The 26,799-nt window shown below is 44.4% G+C and overlaps 1 protein-coding gene across 2 annotated transcripts in view; it reads left to right on the forward strand.

The window, feature by feature from the left end:
- ACER2 (alkaline ceramidase 2) overlaps nt 1-23,601 on the forward strand; it is a 30,609-nt gene extending 7,008 nt beyond the window's left edge. Inside the window, exons 2-6 of one of the 2 annotated variants that reach the window (XM_024747170.1) lie at nt 187-301; nt 1,178-1,319; nt 8,761-8,898; nt 17,555-17,692; nt 20,801-23,601. In XM_024747170.1, the coding sequence (XP_024602938.1) occupies nt 187-301; nt 1,178-1,319; nt 8,761-8,898; nt 17,555-17,692; nt 20,801-20,987 (720 nt within the window). In that variant the 3' untranslated portion in view covers nt 20,988-23,601. The remainder of the gene's footprint in view (nt 1-186; nt 302-1,177; nt 1,320-8,760; nt 8,899-17,554; nt 17,693-20,800) is intronic. The other variant, XM_024747171.1, reaches the window with a different exon arrangement.
- The last annotated feature ends 3,198 nt before the right edge of the window (nt 23,602-26,799 follow it).

Genomic DNA, 26,799 nt, shown 5'->3' on the forward strand with positions numbered 1-26,799 from the left:
GAGCCCCCTAAAGTGTTATTAAAGAAGTTGTGAGTTTTCCTGGTTGTGCTTTTTTTTTTTTTGGTTAAAAAAAGATGTATGGCCACATTCATCTCCATTTGCAAAGGACATACTAGGAACAAGCTGCTTTACTTTTTGCCCTTTTACTTAATATTCATCTTTTCGTTTTACATTTTCTCCCCCCAGATCAGCAACGTCTTGTTTTTCATTTTACCGCCCATCTGCATGTGCTTGTTTCGTCAATATGCAACATGCTTCAACAGTGGCATCTACTTAATATGGACTCTGTTAGTTGTAGTGGGTAAGTGGATTTGTTTGCGAGCATGGGCTGAAAGGGAGGAAATGGAATTCTGCACACTCCCTGACCCCTTTGAACATTATGTTTTGTAAACCAAAGTCATTCTGACGTCTTAGCAAACTTTTATGTTGTTTGCTAGATGCCAAAAGGAGGACTCTTTTGGGCTTGATAACAGGGTTGACCGTAGTTATCACAATTGCGTTTGAGAATTCATTTATGTAATAGCTATGGGTGTTGTGCCAGCGCAGTTTTCTGTGAACTTCTGAAGAAAGTCATTTGAAACAATTGAAGTCTGATGAAACTGTGGTTTCTAATGGACTAAAATAAAAAAAAGAAAACAAATGAAGGATCAAATGTTTGATCCTTCATTATTCTGGGAAATACTTGTATAATTTTCATTTCCTTCCACAGGCAGATTGGGAATTCTTAACTGTGAGAGAATGTTGACTTTTATTTACTGCCTGTTCCCATGAACAGGTGGATGAAGACAGAGTGTGTTTGTGCAGTTATTAAAGATCTGTGCGAGGGAGGGAGACGCAAGAGGGAAGAGATATGGGAACATATGTATATGTATAACTGATTCACTTTGTTATAAAGCAGAAACTAACACACCATTGTAAAGCAATTATACTCCAATAAAGATGTTAAAAAAAAAAAAAGATCTGATGTGCTGGTGTTTGGGCCCTTCTTCAAATCTTCTTTCTAGACTTGAAGTCTGCATGCCTAGGTGGTGTGAGTTTCTTCCTTCAGTTTCTTTTCTCAGAGAGATAGAGTGACCTGATCATTGCTGTTTGTGAAAGGGCTATCTTTAAGCAGTGTATTGAATTTGTGAGTCTGTTCTTCTATGTGACCTTTTTTATTGGTTGTAATTGATTCTAGGAATTGGATCCGTCTACTTCCATGCAACCCTTAGTTTCCTGGGTCAGATGCTTGATGAACTTGCAATCCTTTGGGTTCTGATGTGTGCTCTGGCCATGTGGTTCCCCAGAAGGTATCTACCAAAGATCTTTCGGAATGACAGGTAAGCTTGTACTAAATTTTTGCATTTACTACTAGGTGTGGTACCCAATATAACGATGTATTGGCTTGGCCAAAAAGTTCGTTCGGGTTTTTCCATCTTATGGAAAAACCCGAACGAGCTTTTTGGCCAACCTAGTATATATCAAGAAAAATCACGCACATACACAAAAAGGGCTTCCCTGGTGGTGCAGTGGTTAAGAATCCACCTGCCAATGCAGGGGACACAAGCTTGAGCCCTGGTCCGGGCAGATCCCACACGCCATGGAGCAACTAAGCCCGTGTGCCACAACTACTGAGCCCGTGCTCTAGAGCCCGCAAGCCACAACTACGGAAGCCTGCGCGCCCAGAGCCATGCTCCGCAACAAGAGAAGCCACCGCAATGAGAAGCCCGTGCACCGCAACGAAGAGTAGTCCCCGCTCACCGCAGCTAAAAGCCTGCACACAGCAACGAAGACCCAGCACAGCCAAAAATAAAATAAATTAGAAAAAAAAAAGAAAAATCACACCCTATTGAGTCTAAGCTAGTGATGAGCTTATCATATACTTATTTAATATCCACTGATTGTACTGTCAGACCAAAACCAAACTGCCGGATAAAAAAGGTGATTTTAATATGTTGGGGAAGAAGTTACCTGACAGTAGGGACAAAAAGTCAATATCCCCCTTACTGGTACTAGCAAAACTAGAAGGATTTTCAGGGGAGGAGAAAAGACTGAATGGTAGTTCAAAGACCTTTGATTTCCTGCTATAATATTTCCTGAGTCCCACCCAACTCCACTGGTTTTAAATGTTTACAGTAGAATCCACACTGAGGAACTGGTTCTTGGAGCTATAGATAGTATTCAAATTGTGTCAGTATTGCTTCTGATGAGAGCTACACACACACACACACACACACACACACACACCCCTTTAAGCTGGAAATCCAGTATTTCAGGAAGGGATGCATTTTAATATCCATTGTGTTATTCCTTTTTTTTTTTTTGCTGTACGCGGGCCTCTCACTGTTGTGGCCTCTCCCGTTGTGGAGCACAGGCTCCGGATGCGCAGGCCCAGTGGCCATGGCTCACGGGCCCAGCCGCTCCGCGGCACGTGGGATCCTCCCGGACCCCTGCATCGGCAGGCGGACAGGAATTGGGGTGGAGAGAGGGGAAGCCCCATTGTGTTATTCTTATATGGTTATTTATCAAGTAAATATTTTTTGGACTTACTATTTACCATGAACTATTTACTATGAAGTTTTCTAGGCGCTAGGACATAACAGCAACGTCTCTGCCCTTGATGAGCTTACACTGAAGTTGGAGAGATTATGAATCAACAAACAAACACATAAATAATATTATGTTAGGGTGTGAGAGTGCTATGATGAAAAATGAAGCTGGTAAGGGGGTAGTGGTGACTTGGGGTGCTGGTTTAGAGTTTGGCCAGAGAAGGTCTTTCTGAGGCACTCTTGTTAATATCTGAAGTAACAGAAGAGAGCGTCATAAAGATGAGAAATTCTCCCAGAACTCATTACTCATATGTTTCTCTGTACACACTGTTTAGTTAAAATATATATATAGAGAGAGAGATAGATAGATAGATAAACAATCCAAAAATATGGATTCAATCAAGCAAGCGGTGTGTGCCCAGGGAAGAGCTATACCAGGAAAATAAAAGAGTTCATTACAGTTTTCCTGGTAATGGGAGGAGAATAGGAGCAATGCAGCTATTAGAGACGCAGGCTGTTCTGTATGGATAGAGGTGGAGGAGTGTCAATGAAACGTGCTGGCTGCAAAAAGCACCTTGTAGAACCTGTGTGTGTAACACCCTAATTTTAGAATGAATGAAGCCTCTTTTTTTGAAGCCTCTTTTTGAGTATATGTCTTTGTATATGCATAAACATGCCTGAGAGCATGAGGACAGCAGCTACTACCATTGGCTATTAGGAATTGGGGTGGAGAGAGAACTTTTACTTTTACCTTTAATCTGTACTGTTTTACAATTTTTTTTTTTAAAAAGAGCACATGTTAATTTTTAATCCTAAAAAATGCATTATTAAATGAGGTAGGGAGAAAACATACTTTATTTATTTATTTATTTGCCACACCACATGGCTTGCAGAATCTTAGTTCCCTGACCAGGGATTGAACCTGGGTCCCAGCAGTGAAAGCGCTGAGTCCTAACCACTGGACCGCCAGGGAATCCCAAGAAAACATACTTTAAATGGATTAGCTGTACAGTCTTCATCCTGGGCAGCAGGATTTGAATTAAATAGTATTATCTCTAAATAACCATTGAGCAGATAGAAGTATCCTCAAGAGGTTACTTATCAAAAAAAGAGAGAGAGAGAGAGCAGCTGTTTACAAGTAGAAGCGAAAAGGAGGGTGTTCCTGGTCTTAGATGAAATATGTTCTCCATCGTGCTGAGACCTTCTCCAGAATAGAAACCGGAAATAGCCTAAGCCAACCTGCTGTGTTTCAGTTGTGTGTCTTGTTTCCTTGTTCAGCTTCAGGAGGATGACTGGGGGGTAATCGGAAAGCCTTGGGAGGTAGGGCAGGGGTGAGGGCAGGGGTGGAGGTAGATGCCACTCGGGCAGGGGCACAAAGTGGCTTGGCCGGTGGGGACTTTTTGCCTCTGCCTGAGAGACACACCCCTTACCTTTTGGCCTTTTCTATGGTCTCAGAAGGTGCCCACCAGTCACCTCCATGCTTTCCCTGAGCACACGTGCATTAGGTTGAGAGCTGAGGAACCGTTTTGATCTTAGATCTGATTGTTCAAGTCCTGGGATCTGAGTGAGAAGCTGACGAAATGGGAATAAGGGTTTTGTTTGTTTGTGGTGCTCTGGAGGCCTGGGTTTGAAATTCCACTGGACAGTTTTTAATGTGTTCATAATAGAGAATCTTTTTCTTTTCTTGTCTCTTGGTGGGTGCAGGAGAAAAGAAAATGGGGCAATGCTGTAGTAATGAAAACTTACCGACTTTAATAATGAAACACATTTTGAGGCAGGGACGTCTCTGACCACCCGGGACTCTTCCATCCCCAGCACTCTGCAGCCTTTCTCTGCTGAAGATGTGAACTCTCTGCCTTCAGTTTGGGGAGAGTCCTTTGGAGGCACTGAGCACCCTATATGTCTATATCCTTGGCTTTGGAGACCCACCTGGGTTTGGTTGCTAGCTTCCCTGCTTACAAACTGTATAACTTGTCTTGACTCTTCAACTTTCTGTTTCCTCATCTGTAGAGTTAGGTGACTCATGGTGTTCACCTCAGGGTTCTTGTGAGAAGATCCTGCAGAGCACTCTGTAGAGTACTAAGGACATGGTCAGTGCTTCAAGTTAGCTTTCGTTATTACCAATGGCACGTGGAAATTTCTGCCCAGCATTTCTGAGATATGCATACCAATTGAAGGAGAGAATGAACAGTGCTAATTTTAAAGAGCAAAGAAAGAAAAGGTGCATGTTATAGCTCACTGTAAATCAGGATTTCAGCTCTATTTGTTGGCCTTCAACTTGCCAGTGGTGGGGAGAGCAAGAAGGCCAGAAGCCCAAACCCCTCTGTGTGGGCTTCACCACCCATGATGCGGGGACAGGTGGCAGCTCTACAGTGGAGTGGCAGGCCAGACCAAAGATTTCGGGTCAAAACCAGGAATTCTGGAGACTGGGGAGTGTGTGTTTTAACTGCCTGAACTTACACAATAGTTAACATTTGTCTCCCCTCAGCCCCCCACCCCCTTTTTTTTTTCAGTGATCTATACTTTGCTGGAATGTTTCTAAAAACCTATTAGGAGTGGTTCCAGTGTGAGATTTCTAGAGAAGAGAGGAGAGAATGTGTTGGCTAAGTGACTTTGGATCAGACAAATACGGATTTCAATAACAATCCAGTTTGTTTTTTTTTTAAGCTCTGATGCCTCATTTTGCTCATCTGTAACATGCAGATAGTAAAAGAATCTACCTTAGGGGTTAGAAATATACGGGAAAATCATATCAAGTGTATAATACAGTGTCTCTTACAGAGTAAAGACTAAATGCTAGAAGTTTTTATGAATGGCTAATACAGGTAAGAGTTTTGAAGATAAAGATATCTAGAACAGCAGGGAAATTATCAAAGTTCATATGTAAATAGAAGTAATTGGTGGGATTTTTTAAAAAAGGGCTGTCTTTCATCTTGCCTGGAATGTCTGAAGAATTGTCAGGATATACACTCAGCTGTTGATGGTTATTAATAAGTTGGGGCTTCCCTGGTGGTGCAGTGGTTGAGAGTCCGCCTGCTGATGCAGGGGACGCGGGTTCGTGCCCTGGTCCGGGAAGATCCCACATGCCACGGAGCGGCTGGGCCCGTGAGCCATGGCCGCTGAGCCTGCGCGTCCGGAGCCTGTGCTCCGCAACGGGAGAGGCCACAACAGTGAGAGGCCTGCGTACCGCAAAAAAAAAAAATGGACATTTTTGTTTTGAGAAAAAGACCTTTTGTAGGCTAATTGTATCCATTTTCTAAAGAATTTATCTTGGTTTTTATGATGATGTGTCTACAGAATGTAGGGTCAGTCCTCACTTTACGATCCAGTTCATTTTTTGAATCCTGAATAGCAAGGTTTCCCTGTCCTGCTCTCTCTCTGCCTGGATAACCTGGGGCCTCCATCTCAGACCCTCTGGGCTGTATCAGTTCCTTAGAAAATGACGGGGGTGGACCTTCCAGGACCAAATGCTGGCGTCCTGTGAGTATCAGGGGCTTGTTCTAAATAGGTTATATTTTAGTCTTAAAGGGGAGTTTAAAGCAGTGGATCTTACCCAGGGACATTTCTATCCCATGCAGGCCATCTGGGAAGTTTAAGGACATGTTTTTGGTGGCCCCAGTGATGGGAGGTTTTATCATCCATAAATTCCATTTCACTTCAGAAGAGTAAAGGGAGCATTACCAAACATTTGATATAAAAAAGGAGCTCAGGGCCTGATAGGGCTGAAAACCATTGCTTTAAAGGGTAGCTAATGATAAGAACAGTAATGGCATTATTATAGTAACATTGTGATGATGGTATTTGGTTGCTAGATTTTGGTTTGGGGAATACAGGAAGAAGGGGTGCTAAGGGTTCCCTGACCTCGTGTTCAGTTTGAGCCCATAATGGGCTGGAAAGTTGAAAACAGGAACAGGGGCCACAGTAAGGGTTGTTTAGAAAACACCCGATGGGGACCCCTTGCTTCCCAGTTATTTCTAGCTCTCTCTGTCCCCAGGGCCTCTGGTGACTGTGGGGTCGGCTGGTGACCTCTGTTGACTTCTGCTGGTTGCAGAATCGTGCATTCACACGATGTCCTCATTGGTTAAGCTGCGTTCCAGAAGTGCATTCCTCCACACCCTCTGGGGAGTGGTAGGGAAGTGTCTGCCCACGTTCCCCTTAGAAAAAGCATGCTTCGTCAAGCTTGTGGCCTTTGAACTCTTCGGCAGAACTATATAGAGCCTTTGCTGATTGCTTTTCCCTGCGTGTGATATTATCAACAATGATGTTATGTAAAATAACATTTCTTCTCAAAGGATGGTCATGATAACAGAAATAATGGATTTTATTAGCACACACCATGTACCAGGCTCTGTATTGAGTGCTTTAATGCTTGTATGAACACCATGGGGCCAGTGTCTTGATTTCCATACGGAACACCTGAAGCCTGGGGAGTTTTAGTGACTTGCCAAAGACCCCAGCACTGCTAAGTGATGGAGGCAGAATGTGAACATAGTGGGTCTCATGTTGCTCTCCGTGTCCTGTGCCTGAGTCCTAAACCATTGGATACAGAGAGATGATGCAATTTGGAAGTATCTGATTATGTGTTTATGCGGTCTAAAAGGCAAAAAAGCCTTGACGTGTCACAGAACCTCAAACCCAGTAACAGAGTTACCGTGGGTCCCCAAGGGCCATGCGCATGCTTGGGGCTGGGGCCTGTCACGCTGCCGTCCTCAGGCTGAGTCGCAGACTTTTATCCGGTAGCTGAAGGATGCCGGCAAGGCCAGGAAAAGAACATGGTTCTTCTGAGGATTTGCTGTCTGGATCCTTTCCCATATACATATATTTTCCCTCTGGTTGAAGTTCAGGGCTGCAATTCCTGTTCATTCCAGTCAGAATGTTGGCAGCTTGATCAATGATTTCCTGTGCCTTGATGATAAGTGGTGTTCCTCTTTAAGAGATCCATTTGTTTTTTTTGTTTGTTTGTTTTTCCGGTACGTGGGCCTCTCACTGTTGTGGCCTCTCCTGCTGCGGAGCTCCGGATGCGCAGGCTCAGCGGCCATGGCTCACGGGCCCAGCCGCTCCGCGGCATGTGGGATCTTCCCGGACCGGGGCACGAACCCGTGTCCCCTGCATCGGCAGGCGGACTCTCAACCACTGCGCCACCAGGGAAGCCCTGATCCATTTGTATTTTGAAGGTTTCAATGCACTCTGATTTCTTTATAATGGAATTTCATTCAGATTAGCTTCCTAACTGTGACCCTTTCCAGGACTCTTGGCCAAAATAAATTGTGCTAATGAGGAATAACAGAAACTTCAGGAAAATCATGTGCCCCTAAATTTCAGTCATGGCTATGGCCTTTGAGATCATCTAGTCCAGACTAGACAGGAAATTTGTAGATAAGGAAACGGAGTCCCAGGGAGGGAAGAAGGAGCATGGCCAGGGTCACGTCGCCACTTCTAGATCTTGCTACCGAAAGCACCTTCACTGAAGGGTGTAAGGATGGTATGGATTATTTTTCTAAGATTTAGTCATGTCGAAAACCTAACACAAAATTCCAGTGCATACAAGACTGGATTGTCAGTAAATATAAACACTAGAATTTTAGACTTTTGTGTGCTAGGGCATACACATAGGGCATTTTTTTCTTTTAATCTAGGAAGTTTTATGGTTTGTAAATGGTCTCTGTTTTTCTGATAAAGGTCATACATGTTCACCTTGTAGAACAGGGGGTGGCAGACTATGTTCTTCGGCCAGATGGGCCCCTTGCCTGTTTTTGCAAATCAAGTTTTATTGGTGCATAGCCACGCCCATTTGCTTACTTGCTGTCCACAGTGGCAGAGTTGAGTAGCTGAGGCAGAGACCCTGTGACCTGCAAAACCTAAAATATTTACTGTCTGACCCTTTACAGAGAGAGTTTGCCCAATCATGCTGTAAAACATCTGAAAAAAACATACAGAGAAATGCCACTAAAAAAAAAATCAAGTATTCATATCTCACCCTTAGGGATTTAGGTTGATTTTAATTTTACCATTTTCATGGCTAAATATTTTGAAAATTCCTTATTGTTTCCTGAGGATAAATTCCTAGCATAACTGAGCCAGTGCACGAGAATGGTTTTTTAGGTTCCTGGTACTCAGTGCGGAATGTCTTTTGAGCTTGCATTCCCATCAGCAGTGCCCGTACTTTGCCAGCATTCAACAAACCAACACGACCTCCTTTGCTAATGGATTTGGTTTGCTTTCACCCATGTAGGGGCAGGTTCAAGGCGGTGGTCTGTGTCCTGTCTGCAGTTACAACGTGCCTGGCGTTTGTCAAGCCTGCCATCAACAACATCTCTCTGATGACCCTGGGGGTTCCTTGCACAGCGCTGCTCGTTGCTGAGCTAAGGAGGTGGGTGCGGGTCTTCCTGCCTGGCCCTGAGGCTGTCCCTGGGGTAGGAGCAAACCAGCTCCTGGTTCTTTTACTGCCCTTGAATGTGGAAGAGGAGTTACCCCTCACAAAGAGTAGTTCCTGACTTTTGGATTAGCATCAAGTTGCCTGGTTTGGTTCAAAATGTTAATGATCTCATTTTCAGAAAGAGGGGAGCAGTGTATGCAATGCCTCCCAATGGTTCGAAACTGCTTAGGACCCGGTGAGTGCCTAGACGAAGCTGCCCAGAGTTAATTCTGTAGAAAGGAGAATAGATGTGCTCATGTGACAAGAATAAGGAGGAAAGCAAAGTCCTAGAGAGGCTATCACATTTACATACAGAAGGAAAAAGAAATGAATGTCTATATACAAAGCAGCACTGCTACTTTCTCTGAGGCTTAGTTTCTTACAGTCTATCAGGTAAAGCCTTTGCTGTTTGCATAAGCATTTTCTTGTGGGAAGTTGTATGTGCAGAGTTCAGGTTGATATCCAGAAACATTTTAGTTTAGCTCTTGTACGTTTATGACTGTCTTATTCAGCCCCAATTAAAACACAACTCGACCACTGCCCTTATTGTAATACTCTTTGAAAATGCTTCTTTTTCTCTGCACTCACTTGTAGACATCCATTTTAATTCATGACTCATGGTCATGGACATAGATGCTCTTAATTGAAGTCTTATATTTATCTACCTTAGTGAGAGTTTCTCTGTGTAATGTGTTGTAAGCTTTCTCTCAGTCTTTGTTTTGAGTGGAGACATGTATATATTTCCTTCCATTGCTTTGCCTCTGTGTGTTGTTTTGATTATCAGCAATACCAGGCAGGGACAGAGGTGGTTGAAGAGGTATTTAAACTTGCTGGCTGGCAGTGGAAAGACTCTGCCCTGTCTTGTCTTGTTTTGTCTTGTCGGCTTTGAGTAGCCTTCACGGACCTGGGAAGTAAGAGACCCATTTCAGAACACTAACAGATCTTAAAACTCTTTGGAAAACAATTATTGGGTTGGCCAAAAGTTTCATTCGTTTTTTTCCATAAGATGGCTCTAGTAGTCCTTAGTTGTCTTTAACTTCATTCAAAACAATTTTGTTAGACTGTATGTGACAGCTGTCATATCAGCGTGCATTTAAAAAAACCACTTATCGGGACTTCCCTGGTGGCACAGTGGTTAAGAATCCACCTGCCAATGCGGAGGATGCGGGTTTGAGCCCTGGTCCGGGAAGATCCCACATGCTGCGGAGCAGCTAAGCCCGTGCGCCACAACTACTGACGCTGTGTGCCACAACTGCTGAGCCTGCGCTCTAGAGCCCGTGAGCCACAACTACTGAAGCCCGTGCGCCTAGATCCCGTGCTCTGCAACAAAAGAAGCCACCACAATGAGAAGCCCACGCACTGCAACGAAGAGTAGTCCCCGCATGCCGTAACTAGAGAAAGCCTGTGCACAGCAGCCAAGACCCAATGCAGCCAAAAATAAATTTAAAAAAAGACTTATTAAAATTGGTGAATTTTTGTGGCCATTTTAATATTGAAGATGGAAGAAAAAAAGCAACATTTTTGGCTGACTATGCTTTATTATTTCAAGAAAGGTAAAAATGCAACCAAAATGCAAGAAAAGATTTGTGTAGTGTATGGAGAAGGTGCTGTGACTGATTGAACATGTTAAAAGGGTTTGTGAAGTTTCGTTCTGGAGATTTCTCGCTGGATGGTGCTCCCCGGTCGGGTACACCAGGTGAAGTTGATAGTGATCAAATCGAGACGTTAATTGAGAACAGTCAACGTTATACCATGAGGGAGACAGCTGACATACTCAAAATATCCGAATCAAGCATTGAAAATCATTTGCACCAGCTTGGTTATGTTCATGGCTTTGATGTTTGGGTTCCACGTAAGTTAAGTGAGAAAAACCTTCTTGACCATATTTCTGCATGCGATTCTCTGCTTAATCGTAATGAAAACCTTCCATTTTTAAAACAATTGTGACGGGCAGTGAACAGTGGATGCTGTACAATAATGTGGAATGGAAGAGATCGTGGGGCAAGCGAAATGAGCCACGACCAACCACACCTTCATCCAAAGAAGGTGATGTTGTGTATATGGTGGGATTGGAAGGGAGTCCCGTATTATGAGCTCCTTCTGGAAAACCAAACGATTAATTCCAACAGATACTGCTCCCAGTTAGACTAACTGAAAGCAGCACTCGGCGAAAAGCATCCGGAATTAGTCAACGTAAAACGCATAATCTTCCATCAGGATAACGCAAGACCGTGTGTTTCTTTGATGACCAGGCAAAAACTGTTACAGCTTGTCTGGGAAGTTCTGATTCATCCATCGTATTCACCAGACGTTGCACCTTCGGATTTCCATTTATTTCGGTCTTCACAAACTTCTCCTAACAGAAGAATTTTCATTTCCCTGGAAGACTGTAAAAGACATCTGGAACAGTTCTTTGCTCAAAAAGATTAAAAGTTTTGGCTGAGTAATATTCCATTGTATATATATGCCACATCGTCTTTATCCATTCCTCTGTCGATGGGCACTTAGGTTGCTTCCATGTACTGGCTATTGTAAATAGAGCTGCAGTGAACATTGTGGTACATGACTCTTCTTGAATTATGGTTTTCTCAGGGTATATGCCCAGTAGTGGGATTGCTGGGTCACATGGTAGTTCTAATTTTAGTTTTGTGAGGAACCTCCATACTGTTCTCCATAGTGGCTGTATCAATTTACATTCCCACCAAGAGTGCAAGAGTGTTCCCTTTTCTCCACACCCTCTCCAGCATTTATTGTTTGTAGACTTTTTGATGATGGCCATTCTGACTGCTGTCAGGTGATACCACACTGTAGTTCTGATTTGCATTTTTTTTTATAATTAGTGATGTTGAACATCTTTTCATGTGCTTTTTGGCCATCTGTATGTTTTCTTTGGAGAAATGTCTATTTAAATTTCCATCTATTTTGGTCTTTACAAAATTCTCTTACTGGAAAAAATTTCAATTCCCTGGAAGCCTATAAAAGGCACCCGGAACAGGTGCTCAAAAAGATAACACATTTTGCAAAAGTGGAATTATGAAGTTGCCTGAAAAATGGCAGAAGGTAGTGGAACAAAAGGATGAATATGTTCAATAAAGTTCTTGGTGAACATGAAAAGTGTGTCTTTTATTTTTACTTAAAAACTGAAGGCACTTTTTGGCCAACCCGATAAATTGCCGATAAAGACATCTGGATGGATTTGTGGCAGTCAGTCCAGTGATGCTGCCTGCTGTTAGGCCTGAAGTCAATAGAATGTTCTGCTCTTCCCTATGTTTCTTGAGAATTCATTGCAATCTTGTTGTCATTTTAACTCCTGAGTCTAATCATCTGTTTTAGTCTATAATTTTGTTAAAAAATAGCTAAGGAAAGGGCAACTTTTAAATTCATATTACCTAAACAAGAGCAAATGAAAGACAAGTGGTTAGGGCAGATGATTTTAAGGTTTAAATTCTGCTTCACAACTGTGATCTTTAAGCAGGGAAACATATCTTTCTTTAATATTCCAACCTTTGCAAGTAACTACAGAGGAAATAATTTCTGTTCCATACTTAAAATCTTGGCCCCAAAAAAGCTAGTCCTCACTACTGCTAATTGGTCTTCATCACGACATTAGCAGATTGCCAGATCATGGGAAGTATCCCCGCTTCCACCTAGGGTCAGCCTTTCTGCCCCTTGATAATTCCCTCTTCTCCTATGCTTAGTTTACCCCTGTAAGTTGTCTACTGTGTCATTCCTCCCTCTCCAAAGGACCCATCCCATTAGCCTGCAGCCGTGTTTGAGTCTCCCCCGTCTTCTCTAACACCCAAACCTGGACTCAGTCACATCTGTCTCCAGCCATCACCCTTTCTCTCCCCTGTCTGTCGCAGCCACACTTATATAAAAGTTGTCTCCAGGGAATTCCCTGGCCGGTCCAGTGGTTAGCAGTCGGAGCTTTCACGGCTGTGGCCCGGGTTCAATCCCTGGTCGAGGAACTAAGATCCTGTAAGCCATGTGGCGTGGCCACACACACACACACACACACACACACACACACACATAAATAAATAAAAGTTGTCTCCATCCATCACCTCTCATTTAGTCTTCAAGCCACTCCAGTCTGGCTTCTGTCCCCACTTCAGTACCCAAACCCTCTTGGTTGTGCATCCAGTGGTCATTTTTCTGTCCTCCTGAATCTCAGCTCTCTGCACAATTCACCCCCTCATCCTTGGAACATTCTTTCCCATGATTCCTATGACACCACGCCCTCCTGAGTTTCTACCAACTCTGCGACAGGTCCTCTCAAGCCCCTCTTGTAAGCTCCTTTTCTATGCACCTGTCCATGTAGGGACCCCATAAGGTACACCCTCACCTCTCTGCTTTTCTCCCACTGTATTTCCCCCTACAACCTCTCGTCTACTCCATGGCTTTAATTCCTGTACGTATGCAAATGGCTCTAACCCAGTCCTTCCTTCTACTCCACCACTGTGTATCTAGCTGCCTGCCTGACCTCTCCAACTCCACGTGTCACAGGCATCTCAAATCCAACTTATCCAAACCCAGATTCCTGATCTCCCTTTCCAGTTCTGGCTCTCTTAATATTTCCAGCCTCAGTAAATTAGAGCACCATTTACCCATTTGCTCAAGCCGGAGGTCTGGCTTCCTCTTCCTTCCCCAGTCATCTCATCTGATCATCATTATTTTTCTATTGGTTGGCATCACAATTAGGTTAAAGTTCAAAATCCTCCACGTGGTCCCTGCCTGTGGATCTCTCCCCCACAAAGCTCCCCTTACATTCTGTCCTCCAGCCATTCTGACCTTCCGTGTCCCCAAGGGGGCCTGGCTTCTCCCGGCTCCAGTTCTGGGTGCATGCTGTCCCTTCTTTCTGACCCTCTTGCTTGGTTCATTTCCGCTCATCCTTCAGGTTTTGGCTCAACCATTTATATGCTCTCAGAGCATCCCATACTTCTCCTTTATGGCCCCCATCTTGGTTGTAATTTCAAAAGTATTCGTGCTGTTGTTTTGCTCAACGTCTGTCTCCTCTGCTTGACGTAACTCCACGTGGGCAGGGACGAGGACCCCATACACTGCTGTGTCACACTTCCCACTCAAGTCCCGGAGAGGAAAGAGAAGATGCTTGTTGGCCTGCTTTGATAACATCCCCGGCAAGAAGATGCCCTGTCGCTCTTGTCATGTCCTTCCAGAGTGTTCCCTGCTTGTCATCAGCAATGATCTGTCATGTCTCAGCTAAATGTTCCTCATCCCACCTCCCTCTGCTCAGAACAGATAGGGGAGGGGCTGTTTTTTAGCTTTCCATTTCTCATTAGCCTCATTCCTAGAGCTTGTTTCTAGTCTTTTCATACATTCATTGTCCTTATTAAACCTTCTCTCACACCAGGAGGAAACAAAATTTTCTTATGTCTGGGGGTCATGACCTGACAGTGACCGACATTTGTGTTGTCACATCACCAAGTGACGCAGCTGTGATGAGAATATTTTGAAATAGACCTTTTCTGATTATAGGAGTGAATTTATTGTGAAGGAAAACCTTGAGAGCACAACGAAGGGTCAAGAAGAGAAGAAACGACAGCCATCCTCTCAGTTTTTCTATCCTAAAATAGGGTCCTGATACATATGTGTTTATATATATGACTTGTGTCCTGCTTTTCCTGTTTAACGTTACATTGACATTGTGATATAAGCCCTGAAAAGTGGGGATAAAACCTGATGAAGCGCAGGTTTGGGCAAGCCTCAAGTTCACGTAGCCCTTGTTAGTGGTGTACAGCAGGACCTGTGTCTCTAGAAGCAGAGAAAGGGTCAGTACCAGGTGCCCTGAGTCCCTGACTCTGCAGGACTTTGTTTTCCCTCCCTGCTTCACAAGTGTCAGCCCCGCCCCGCCTCTTCCGTGACCACCTGCCTTTCAGCCTCTCTTGCCACCTACACTGCCTCTGCAGCTCTCTGTGCTGGTGTGGCCCTTAAGCCAGATTTCCTAGGTTTAGTTAAATTGAGCTTACATAGCTCCTGTTATACCAGGCTAACTGTCTGCTTATTTGTTGATGCTTGTTTTTGTTAGTTTTCATTTTACCTTTTAACATGGCAAGAGGCCTGTTTGTTATTATTATTTTTTATAAATTTTAATTTTATTTTTGGCTGCGTTGGGTCTTCGTTGCTGCATGCGGGCTTTTCTCTGGTTGCCGCGAGCGGGGGCTACTCTTCGCTGTGGTGTGCGGGCCTCTCATTGTGGTGGCTTCTCTTGCTGCAGAGCACGGGCTCTAGGCGTGCGGGCTTCCGTAGTTGTGGTACATGGGCTCAGTAGTTGTGGCTCATGGGCCCTCGAGCGCAGGCTCAGTAGTTGTGGCACACGAGCTTACTTGCTCCGCGGCATGTGGGATCTTCCCAGACCCGGGCTCGAACCCACGTCTCCTGCATTGGCAGGCAGATTCTTAACCACTGCGCCACCAGGGAAGCCCAGGCCTGCTTGTTTTGCCTTGTACAGTGCCTGGTGTGGATTCTGAGAATTTGGTACCCAATCAATATTGTTACTGTTTTTTTTTTAATCTAAAATAATGTTCTGATCAGATCACTAGGAGGCAGTTAAAATAAAGAAGTGAAGGACAGTTTTATCTGTTCATGGAGCAAGCCTTATTTTTAAGTGCTTATTCTGGACCAGGCACTGTTGCTAGATGCTGGATATACATTAGTAAAAGAGTAGGCCTAGTTCCTGCGCTCATTGATCTTACAGTCTAGGCGGATACTAGGTATTAACAAACACTTAAACAAATACACGATCTCAGCCTGTGATGCATGTTATGAGGGAAGATGGCAGGGCCCCAGGACAGAATGTGATGGGGGAATTCGATGGTACTTGGGCTGTCAGAGAAAGTCTATTTGAGAAAGTGCCCTTGAAGCTGAGACCTGCAGGGGTGGAGAAAAATGGGCAGAGTGAGGGGACAGGGCTCTGGGAGAGGGGCCGCGGGTCCAAGGGTGAGCCGTTCAGAGGCGAGTGTGCTGAAGAGGAGAGGGAAAATGGAAATTGTTCATCTCTGTTTTCGTCACTAAACTGGAAAGTACTCACTACTTATGTCGTGGGCTCTATTAATTCTTTCAAAAATTTTTTCAAGTGGTGCATTTAGCCCTCCTACCGACAGGGTTTCTCAGTTTGTTTTTTGAGCGGGTCTCTCTGAGCCTGCTGTCCATCCCGTTTTCACTGACGCTTTTACTCACGTTTCTGTCAGGCAGCTGGGAAAGGTCCCAGCAAGTCAGGCTTCTGACACCGTCTACTCGTTCAACAAATATGAACCGATGCTGACCCTGAGAGTGAGCGAGCTTGACTGACCGGGGAGCAGTCCTTTAAGGGAAAGAGACCCTGAGGGAGGGTTCGGAGGACCCTCAGCCACCAACTGCCTCTGGGCATTTCTCCCTAGGAATAGAAGTCACCCACTTCGCGAGCCATTTGGTGACAAGGAAAGAGAACGGCAGCTGAAATTTCCTTTGAGCTGTTGGGGTTTATTTCAGAAACCCTTTTGTTCCAGCGTGCGTCCAGGAGTGCTGTGAGTCTCCTATGTGCCTGGCGCTGTCCCAGGGGCTGGAGGTGCAGCAGCGAGCAGCTTACCTGCTGGTAGGAGATAGGTCTTAAATATATAAGGAAAGCACGGAGGATGTCAGCGGGGCTGTAGTCGCTACAGAGAGAACTAGAGGAGGGAAGAAGGTGATCGCGAGGGTCACTTAGGGGGTAGAAACAGGTGGTGCGATTGTTAGGAACAGTGCTCAGCAGAGGGCTCACTGAGCGACATCTGAGCAAAGACTTGGAGGTGGCGAGCCGCGTGTATATCTGGGAACAGCATTCCAGGTGGCAGGAACGGCAAGTGCTAAGGCCTGGAGGAATGTGCCCAGGATTTTGGAGGAATGGCAGAGGTCCCTGGGGGGTTTGATGAGCAGAGGCAGTGAGGGGCAGAGTATGGAGGACGGGGGTGGAGCACAGAGGAGAAGCCAGCACACTGGGGCCTCATGGCCTCCGTGAGCACTTTGGCTTGCCCTCTGGGAGAAGGGAAGCAGTCGGAGGCTTTTGGGCAGGGTGTTGAGAGGTGACTGTAGGAGCGGGGTTAGATGGAGGCAGTGGCTGTAACTCAGGCAGGAGATGATGGTGGCTTGGACCCAGGTGGACGTGATGGAAAGAGGTCAGATTTTGGATATATATTGAGGGGCTGATGAATTGGATGTGGGGTGGGTGAGAAAGAGAACAAGGACTCCAGAATTCTTGGCCTGAGGTCCTGAAAGCACAGAGTGACCTCTTCCTGAGAGGGCTGGCAGAAGGACGGGCATTGGGCAGAAGGAAGGATTTAGGAGTACGTTGTGGATGTGTAAACTTTAGATCAACACTGGGCATCGGGTGGACATGTCAAGAATGTGACATGTGGTTTGTTAAGTCTGGAGTCAAGGAGAGGCCTCGGTGAGGAGTGTGGCTTTTTGAGCCATCAGGGTACATACGGTGTTTACATCCGTGAGCACGTGTGACGGGGCGTTGGGTGGGAACCCCGGTGCCAAGGGGCCAGGGAGGCAAGAGGAAGCAGAGAAGAAGTGGCCAGCAAGGTAACAGGAGCCAGGACTGACACGAGCTGTTCTCTGCATCCCCGGGCAGGTGTGACAACGTGCGTGTTTTTAAGCTGGGCCTCTTCTCGGGCCTCTGGTGGACCCTCGCCCTCTTCTGCTGGATCAGTGACCGGGCCTTCTGTGAGCTGCTGTCGTCCTTCCACTTTCCCTACCTGCACTGCGTGTGGTGAGCCCCGCTCGTGGTGGGGTGGGTGGTCACCAGGCAGGGTCTACCCTCGCTGTCACTCCGTTCTCCCTGCGCGGGGCGCAAATGTACACAGGGGACAGAGCTGAGCCTGGGTGCCTCCTCTCCTCAAGTAGACTGTCAGACGTTTCAGAAGCGATAGAAAAAGCAGAAAGAGCGCCAGGGAGCAGGCTTAGCCAGAACAAACAGACCTAATTGTCTGTGCTTCATGTCTGTGGTCTCTCACCTCTAGTTCCATTATTAAAGCAGAAAGGAGCTTGGAACTTGAATCCGTAACCTGAGCTCTAGCAAGATCTCCAGGGTGGGGGAAGGTGGCGAAGGCTTGGGACAGATGTGATGTGGGGATAGGACGGTCCTGAATAGGAACCAAGCACGCCTTTTGAGCCTGAGTGACCAGCCTGGGCCTCACAGGTCACCTAGGGACAGTCTCTTTGGCTTTGTTCAGGATCACCCACCTGGTGACATCAAACCAGTCTAGGAACTCAGTAATGGGGAATTGGAGCATCTACAGTTTAGAAGGCTCAGGATACACTGTTAAGAAAAAGAAAGCTACAAAACAGCACGCAGAATCCCGTACTCAGAAAGCCGAGGAGGAAATCCAGTGGTTTTCTTCCTGGGAATAATCAGATGCACAGATTTTAACTGTGTAGTCTGGTAAATTTTGATAAATGTATCCACCTGTGTAAATAGGATCTCACTGAAGATATAGTACGTTTTTAATCGATCCAAGCTCCCTTATCATACAGTGATTTAAGTAAAATTCAAAAAGTTGACTGTAATAACTTGGATTCCAACTTAATTTGTTTCTAAATTTGGTGTACTTTCTGAGGTTGTTTTTTTTTTTCCCCCCAAAGTTGAACCATTTTCTGAGACTTCCCCTGTGGTCCAGTGGTTAAGACTCCGTGCGTCCCCTGCAGGGGGCGCAGGTTTGATCCCTGGTCGGGGAACTAAGATCGCACATGCTGTGTGGTGTGGCCTCAAAATAAAAACAAAAACAAAGTTGAACCATTTTTTCATCCCAGTTGTAAAGTGACATATTTATTTATTATAACAAATTTAAACAGTAGGTAAGTATAGAAAGGGAGACTTTCATAATTCTGTCCACCAAAGAGAGAGAACAATTGTTAACAGCCTGAAGTGTATCCTTCCAGGTGCTTTATATACATAGTTCTCTAATTCTCCTTTTAAAAGCAAAAATAACATCATTCTATACATGATGCACATTGGTCCTTCTTTTGTTGTTTAAACTAAATACTAGATCATAGCTCTCCTTACCAGTGCGTTTATATTATCTTCAACAGTTTTTGTGTCCAGTTAATACCACACAATATGGGTGCTTTATAATTCATTTAACCAACCTCTCTATTAATGGATATGTAGGTTATTTCTAACTTTGCACTTTTACAAATAGTTGGTAATGAACATCTGTATTTGTTCATATGCCTGAATTGTGTCCTTATGTTAAATTATAATATGTTGCCAAATCCAGAGATATTATATCAACTAACACTTTTTACTAAAATCTGTAAGATAGTAAAAGTGTAAGATACACTTTCACATATACTGGATATTAGTAACTTTAAAAAAATCTTTGTTAACCTGAAAAGATTTTATTTTTATTTTCATGTCTTTTAAAAAAATTAGTATTTTGTTGGGCATCTTTTCAAATGTAAAATTACTATCTTTGTAAGATATCTTTGTAAGATAGGGATTTTAATTCTTTGTCACATGGTGCAAATATTTACCCCCAGTTTCCCATTTATCTTTCAGTATGTTAACGATATTGTGTGCCATACTGGTTTAAAATTTTCATGTTCTCACATCTGTCAGTCTTTTCCTTTAGGTTTTTTTTTTCCTCTCCCTTCTGTATGCATTACAGTGTGACTGTGACATCCCTTAAATGACACTGTTCTCAACTAAGCAGACTGGTAGTACTCTTACAGCCATCTTTATTCCATGCGTTTTCAAATGTAGAGACGTGCATTACATGTGGCTCTCACAGCCATTCCCTTTAGGGTTTCTGAACTTTGTGTCATTCTAAGAAAGGCCTTCCCCACCAAAGTTTATAAAAATATTTTCTTTAATTATGTCTTTAAATGTATTTTAAGTCTTTAATTCATCTGGAGTTAAGTTTCAGTATAAGGTACAAAAGTAGGATTACATGCCTTTAAATGGTCCCTGGCATGATAAAGATCAATATGAAAACTTTTTACAGGCACAGTGAATTTAATAATAGTAATAAAAAAGAGTTCGCTTACTAAAGTGCAAAAGCAGTTGAATCAGTATAAAATTATTCCTAATGAAGGGCGTCAGATATGTACAGCCGATTATTAAAGCTAGAAGGGTGGGGGGACTAGTTCCACATGCTCATCGGTTATTTCCTTAGTGCCTCTGTTTTATTTATTTATTTATTTTTTTTTTTTTTGCGGTACGCGGGCCTCTCACTGTTGCGGAGCACAGGCTCCGGACGCGCAGGCTCAGCCGCTCCACGGCATGTGGGATCTTCCCAGACTGGGGCACGAACCCATGTCCCCTGCATGGGCAGGCAGACTCTCAACCACTGTGCCACCAGGGAAGCCCTAGTTTGTTTTTTTAGTTTAATTCATTAATCAGTTTATTTACATGTCAATCCCAACTCCCCATCTGTCCTTCCCCCCCTTCTTCCTCCCTGGGAACCAAAAGTTCCGTTCTCTAAGTCTGTGAGTCTGTTTCTGTTTTGTGAATAAGTTCTTTTTGTTTGTTTGTTTAAGATTCTGCATATAAGTGATATCATATTAGTGCCTCTGTCTTAAATCCTGGGGCCTCGGTCTTCTTGGCTGAGCCCCAAAGGCATTTGCAGGTTTTTCCTGTTATCGAGCTGGAATGTTTTAGAACATTCCGAAAGAGGCTTTGTTGGCTCAGGAGTTACCATTCTTCTGCTATTCCAGGGATTGTTGGGCAACCTCACCCCTTCTTAATTAAAGGAGGCCCCTGCCTGTCTTTGCATCCAGGAGAGGCAGGTTAGCCGGAGGGAGGAACGGGCTGAACCCGCGCACAGTCTTACTTGCGTCGGGTTCTCTCAGTTCTCACACCGCCACGTCTCCATCGCAGGCACATCCTCATCTGCCTGGCCGCCTACCTGGGCTGTGTGTGCTTCGCCTACTTTGATGCTGCCTCCGAGATACCCGAGCAAGGCCCTGTCATCAAGTTTTGGCCCAGCGAGAGATGGGCCTTCATCGGTGTCCCCTACGTGTCCCTTCTGTGCGCCAACAAGAAGTCACCGGTCAAGATCACGTGATGGCAAGGCAGTGGCTGGCCTCTCTGCTTATCTTCTCTCACGCACCTAAACCTCATCTGCCAGCAGAGACAGCCAGCGGGGTTCGCAGAGTCGGGGGTGGGGTCTGTCTTTTAAAAATTCAGTGCCCTTGGGTTCTAACTAGTGTGTCTGTGGACCGCCAGGACTCCACGGTGCCTGGGGAGCAGCGGGTGTCTTCCCCTTTCCCAAAGATGGGAAGTAGAGGGCCGAGGGGCACTAGGTGTGTCTTCTCAGTGTCACCTCCAGCTGCAGTGCTCATTGGGCTGCGTCCTTCATGGTGATGGCAGAGCCGTCCCGTGGGGGACCCAGCGCTGCACATGCCTCGCTTCCTGGTGAGAGTTTGCTCCAGATCCCACCGTTCCCATGTGCTCTCGGAGCAGACCCTCCCTTGACAGACAAATCCTGCGCCCAACAAGACCCTCTGACTGTATGATGGAAGAGGCCAGAGATTTTCATTTGGGGAAACTGTCCTGAAACGAAAGCAAACAAATGGAACACACACAGGGCTTGCGGCTAAGGAGGCTGGTTTCCCCCCTTGCATCTCTCCGTAACCCAGGGTTTACATACATGTGTGCATCCTTTTCCTGCTACCTCTTCTGAGAGATGGGAACTTGACTTCAGATCAGGGTGAAGCTAACAAGAAAAACCCTCCGCGTATGCCAAAAACAACACTCCACTTTAAGCCGTTCTTGAAGATAAGCACAAGTTTTAAATGCTGACGCGGTCCCCGCCCCCCAGCCCAGTACCCTCCAACACACAGAGAAGACTAGCTATGGTGTGAGTGGTGTGAGCGTTCCATGCAGAGACCCACCCCTTGACTGCTTGACCTCTGTGACATTGCCAATGGCCTGTGACAATCGTGGTAGGGGTCCTGGTTCAAACTGGAGCAAGCATGAAGTTTTAGAAGTTGTTCTCATTGGAAGCCTCCTGTATGCTGTCCTATTCCGGAAATTATCCTCAAGAATCTTGCTGCTTCTGTCTTTGATATTTGCTGTGGGAATTACGCTCCGTATCCTCACAGTATGAGGTGCTTCCTATGGTTTCTCCGCGCCGGCGTTTGACCACGTGCTTTTCTTAAGTGCTGGCCTTAACTACACACTGGCTGCTTTGGGTGCAGCAGGGCAAATCTCTTGCCTTCTGAGTTCTCCCCTAAAGTGACGCTGGCTGCAACTGCTGTCCTCTTCACTGGGCTGAATGGGAGACTCCGCATATGTCTTCAAGGTGCGAGGTGGGAATTCGTGACCTCAGGGATACTCATTTTAACTCAGGCATCTCTTGCTTTGCAACATTCCATCACGGGAGAGGGCAGAACAGATGTGTCCTTCTTGTGTGGGTGGGAATCATGTCACTGTCCTAAGTATTTACGAGTTGGGCAGTAGCAGTTTTTGGCTTGTCCGGGAACTCTTACTCTGGTTAAAATTTGCACAGAATTGCAGGTGAAAAGTCCAAGAAGCAACTGAATTTAAACTTTAGAAATGAGTGACTTTATTCTACTTCTGTGGTTTTCAAATTATTTTAGCAGCAGAACCCTGTTTGCAGTAAGAAATCTTTATGGAGACCTAATGTGTGAAATAATTTGTATTTTATTAGCTTAAATTTATTTCGAGGTTGAACTTATAGCACTTCGTGAATAATATAAAAGGCAGTGAAAATGGAAATTAACAAATGGGTGGTTTCCAAGGTAGAAAAATTTGGTATTGAATGAGTGTACATGTTGGTTTATTATAGTTTAAAAAACGGTATTTGAATTAAATACTCGTGGAATCTTTAATGTACCCATATGAGACCTAGGTGGCTTGTGGAACAGAATTGGAAAAACTGCTTTTAAGTCCTTTGGGTTTCAAGTCTAGAATTTTCTTTAAAGGGAAACGTCAGACCATCCAGATTGACCCACCAGGCACGGATTCTCATCTCCTCCATCCTGCAATATACAAATGCTCCAAGTAGGGAGTTTGTTGTATTTTAAGCCCAGCTCTTTTAGTGGGAAAAAGTAAATAAGGAGAAGCAGAGAGTGTAGGAAATGTTTTGTGTGTGTGTGAGGTTTAATTTCTGTCTCGAAAGCTCCTCAGTGATGGGAGCATCGTCCCAGCCATTAAGGAGGGACCGTTTCTTCCTATGAAATGAAGGGTGTGTTCCGCGGGAAACACCACCTCCAGCCCCCAAGGCTTTGACATTGCCCTTCCGGAAGGTTCTGAGTGACCTTGGGAAATAGGGATACAATGTGACTCTGCTGGAAGTAAGGAAGTAAGTACACTAACTCACAGGACTATTCCTCTGCTTCTCCTACAAGACAAATGACTAAGTTAAGTTTCGGAGAGAATGCTTTTGTTATGAAAAACAGAATGCCCTTCTAGAGATTGGTTTTAATGAGATGAAGACTGAGAAAAGTGTGGAATGGGGTATGTTCGAGGAAGACAAGACTTCGCTTTTGAACAGAAATCACTATGCTTGCCAGCGTGGGATGGTAAATCAAGAGAGTAGGAATAGGGCTTTCCTGGTGGCGCAGTGGTTACGAATCCACCTGCCAATGCAGGGGACACAGGTTCGAGCCCTGGTCCAGGAAGATCCCACATGCTGTGGAGCAACTAAGCCCGTGCGCCACAACTACTGAGCCTGTGTGCCACAGCTACTGAGCCTGTGTGCCACAACTACTGAAGCCTGCGCACCTAGAGCCCGTGCTCCGCAACAAGAGAAGCCACCGCAATGAGAAGCCCGCGCACCGCGTCGAAGAGTAGCCCTGGCTCGCTGCAACTAGAGAAAGCCCACGTGCAGCAACAAAGACCCAACGCAGACAAAAATAAATAAAATTTTAAAAAGAGTAGGAATATACCAATCTTACTTTAAGTTAGGTTTATGGCATCATGCATATTTATATTTACATTTGTATTCATAGTGCTCATAGCACTACATGCATTTTAAAGAAAATGGGGATATTAAGAAAAGTTGATGGAGAAGAAATAAAGTCGTGTGTATTTCTATAGCTCAAGGACAACCATTGTTAATATATTTTGATATATTTCCTTCTTGTCTTTTTTTTCCTAATATAGTTGTCCATTGATGTCTCTTAGAGCTGACAGTTGATCTTGTACCTTGAATGGAATATAAATGCCAGTTGTATATTTTTCCTGAAGAGCAGGTTTTGGGATATACGAGAGTTAGCTATGCTCTTGAGTGTTCATCACTGGATTCCAAGACTTACTACTGAGCCTTCCCTTTTAATCGAGCCTCACGTGAATGGGCCCTAAGAAATAATGAACTGAATTCTGCTTTTTGATGTGCTTCTGCACTTAGATGGACAAGTCATAGAAAATAGCTGTTAAATATATGGTTCTACAGGTTTTGATGTTTTCAGATTTTAAAAAAGTGCATAGCTTATTTCATTAATTGATGTGCAGTCAAGAATCCTTTTTTCCCCCCTGATAATTCAGGGAAGTGGAGATTTGACGTTTAGGAGTTAGGTCACGGCGGTTACTCAGCATGGCTATTAGATATTTGTTCTGGTTAGAATTTGCCTAAGAGAGATACCCAGCAGGAACTGGATTTAGAATATTAAAAAACATTAATTTACCAAGTGATCACTTAAGTTAATGATTCTTGTTTTATAGTGTTTGATGATTTTTAGAAAATATTTTCTCCCCTTTATTATTATAATGTCAAACAAGCACTTCAGTGAATATATTGCAGGTGTTTGGGGATGAGATATCTACATCTATTTGGTAATAGGCTACCTTTTGGGGGAACTCTGTGCCTGTCCTTCTGAAGGGTGCCTATAAAACATGAATTGTGGATCAAAGTTGTTCTGTTGGGGGACCAACCTTGATGGTCATCAAGCACAGGCTTTGTAAAAATACCATCACGTATTCTATTTATTGGATTTCTCAGGTGTGTAAAAACTTCTTAGTAGTTCATTATGCTTACATGAGCTGCTGCCATACCGAAGGCTTCAAAACTGGGATGTGATCCTTCCCTGGCTGTTTATCCCTCGGGGCTGACATGGAACCATCTCTGGGGGACAGGTGAGGGCTGAAGCTTGCCTGGCCAGAGCCCCCCTCATAGCTCCTTTTCCGCCAATGAACTTGGAACCTTTAATAGCCAGCTCTTTGCCTGGGTCCTGCTGACCCAGCTGGTGAAAGAGGAGTCTCGGGCCAGGTTGGGATTCTCAATGGATTTTATAGACATTGTTCTCCTACAGATGGTTTTTTTTTTTTTTTTTTAACGACCCCTACTCTAAGGGACTAATTGTTTGAATTGTGTCTTTCCCTATATGTTAAACCAGATTTAAGGCCATTTTGTAACCACAATATGTAATCAGAGCAAAATAGAGTATTTTCAGATATATACCTTGTTCTGTACTTCATATAGGGTGTGCTGTATATGGGTGGTAGGCCCACTGGCTGTGGTAGCATTTAATCTCCATTACTTTGGGAGTAATTCAAGGCCTTTTGAAATGGAGCTTTTGCACTTTATGCTCTTTTTTTGAACTGACTGTGATAGCTATGTTTGATATTAAAGCTATAAGTGGTATTTTCTGTGAATACGTATATGTTTGTGTTTATTTCCAAAATGATTTCTGCAGCGGCTGCAGTGAGAAATACATTTAATGGATCGTAAAGTGCATTTGTTCAAATTCACTTATTAATGAATTTGGATATCATTGTTAGTAAACATACTTAAAATTAGTGTAGTTAATTGTTGGTTTCTTCTCAGAGCTGTGAAATTAATACACCTACATATTTCCAGTATAGAAGTACCCACAGGCAGTTTATTTTTATTGAAAGTTCTATAATTATGTCATGTGGATATAAAATCTCAAATATAGAAAACAACTCACTTAAGCTGTAGTTCATCCAGTCACTGGAAGGAAGATCATAGAACAATATAATATAGTAAATGAGTTTAGCAGGAAAATTCTGTATCTACCTGTTTTTCTTAATTTCCTGTGATCATTTAAAAAAAAAAAATTTATTTGTTAGGTTGTGCCGGGTCTTAGTTGCGGCATGCGGGATCTTCATTGCGTCATGCAGACTTCTAAGTTGCGGCATGCGTGAGGGATCTAGTTCCCTGACCAGGGATTGAACCCGGGCCCCCTGCATTGGGAGCATGGAGTCTTAACCACTGGACCACCAGGGGAGTCCCTCCTGTGACTTTTTTTTAAATTAAGGGATTCATAGGCAATCATATTTATAAGAATAACAGGACTATCAGAGGAGGAAGGCTGGCTCAGCAGTATTAGTATCATTGCAGTGGTTTCTTTTAGACTTCTTTTCTGGCCAGGGTGAGGGGATGAGGGGTGGACACAGAGGTCTTTGATAATCTGCTGTAAGCAGTGGGTCTTGGAAAATGCCCAGACATAGCATTTTCTGGGTATTCAGATGTCCCTAGAAGCCACCCAGATGAAGTACTGTGTGACAGGACACAAAGCCAGGACTCACATCCTTTCTGGTGATGAAATTGGCAACTCCACAGCTCCACTTTCCCAACTGCCCTCCGAGACCAACCCCAGGGCCCTTCTCGTGTGAGGACTTTCCATTATGAGGGGCCAGGAGGGGGCAGACCCCGGGGGCTGGAAACTTACACCTTAGGAGTTGAACAAATTTGGAATTCACCTCTTCTCAAGCCTCTCCTGGTTTATGGTTTCAGCCACTCCTTAAGATGCTATCTGGGTCTGATACTATTCTGTCTCCTTTTGCACTGTTGAATTTTTCCATAAATTAAAAAAAATGTTTTAAATACGCTATTTGGGTTTTCCTCCTCTGCTCTCTCGGGTGGGGTTCAGCCTCCTCTTGCCCCACTT

The sequence above is a fragment of the Neophocaena asiaeorientalis genome, unplaced genomic scaffold (genome assembly GCF_003031525.2).
Source record: "Neophocaena asiaeorientalis asiaeorientalis breed wild unplaced genomic scaffold, Neophocaena_asiaeorientalis_V1.1 scaffold260, whole genome shotgun sequence".
Classification (NCBI taxonomy): Eukaryota; Metazoa; Chordata; class Mammalia; order Artiodactyla; family Phocoenidae; genus Neophocaena; species Neophocaena asiaeorientalis.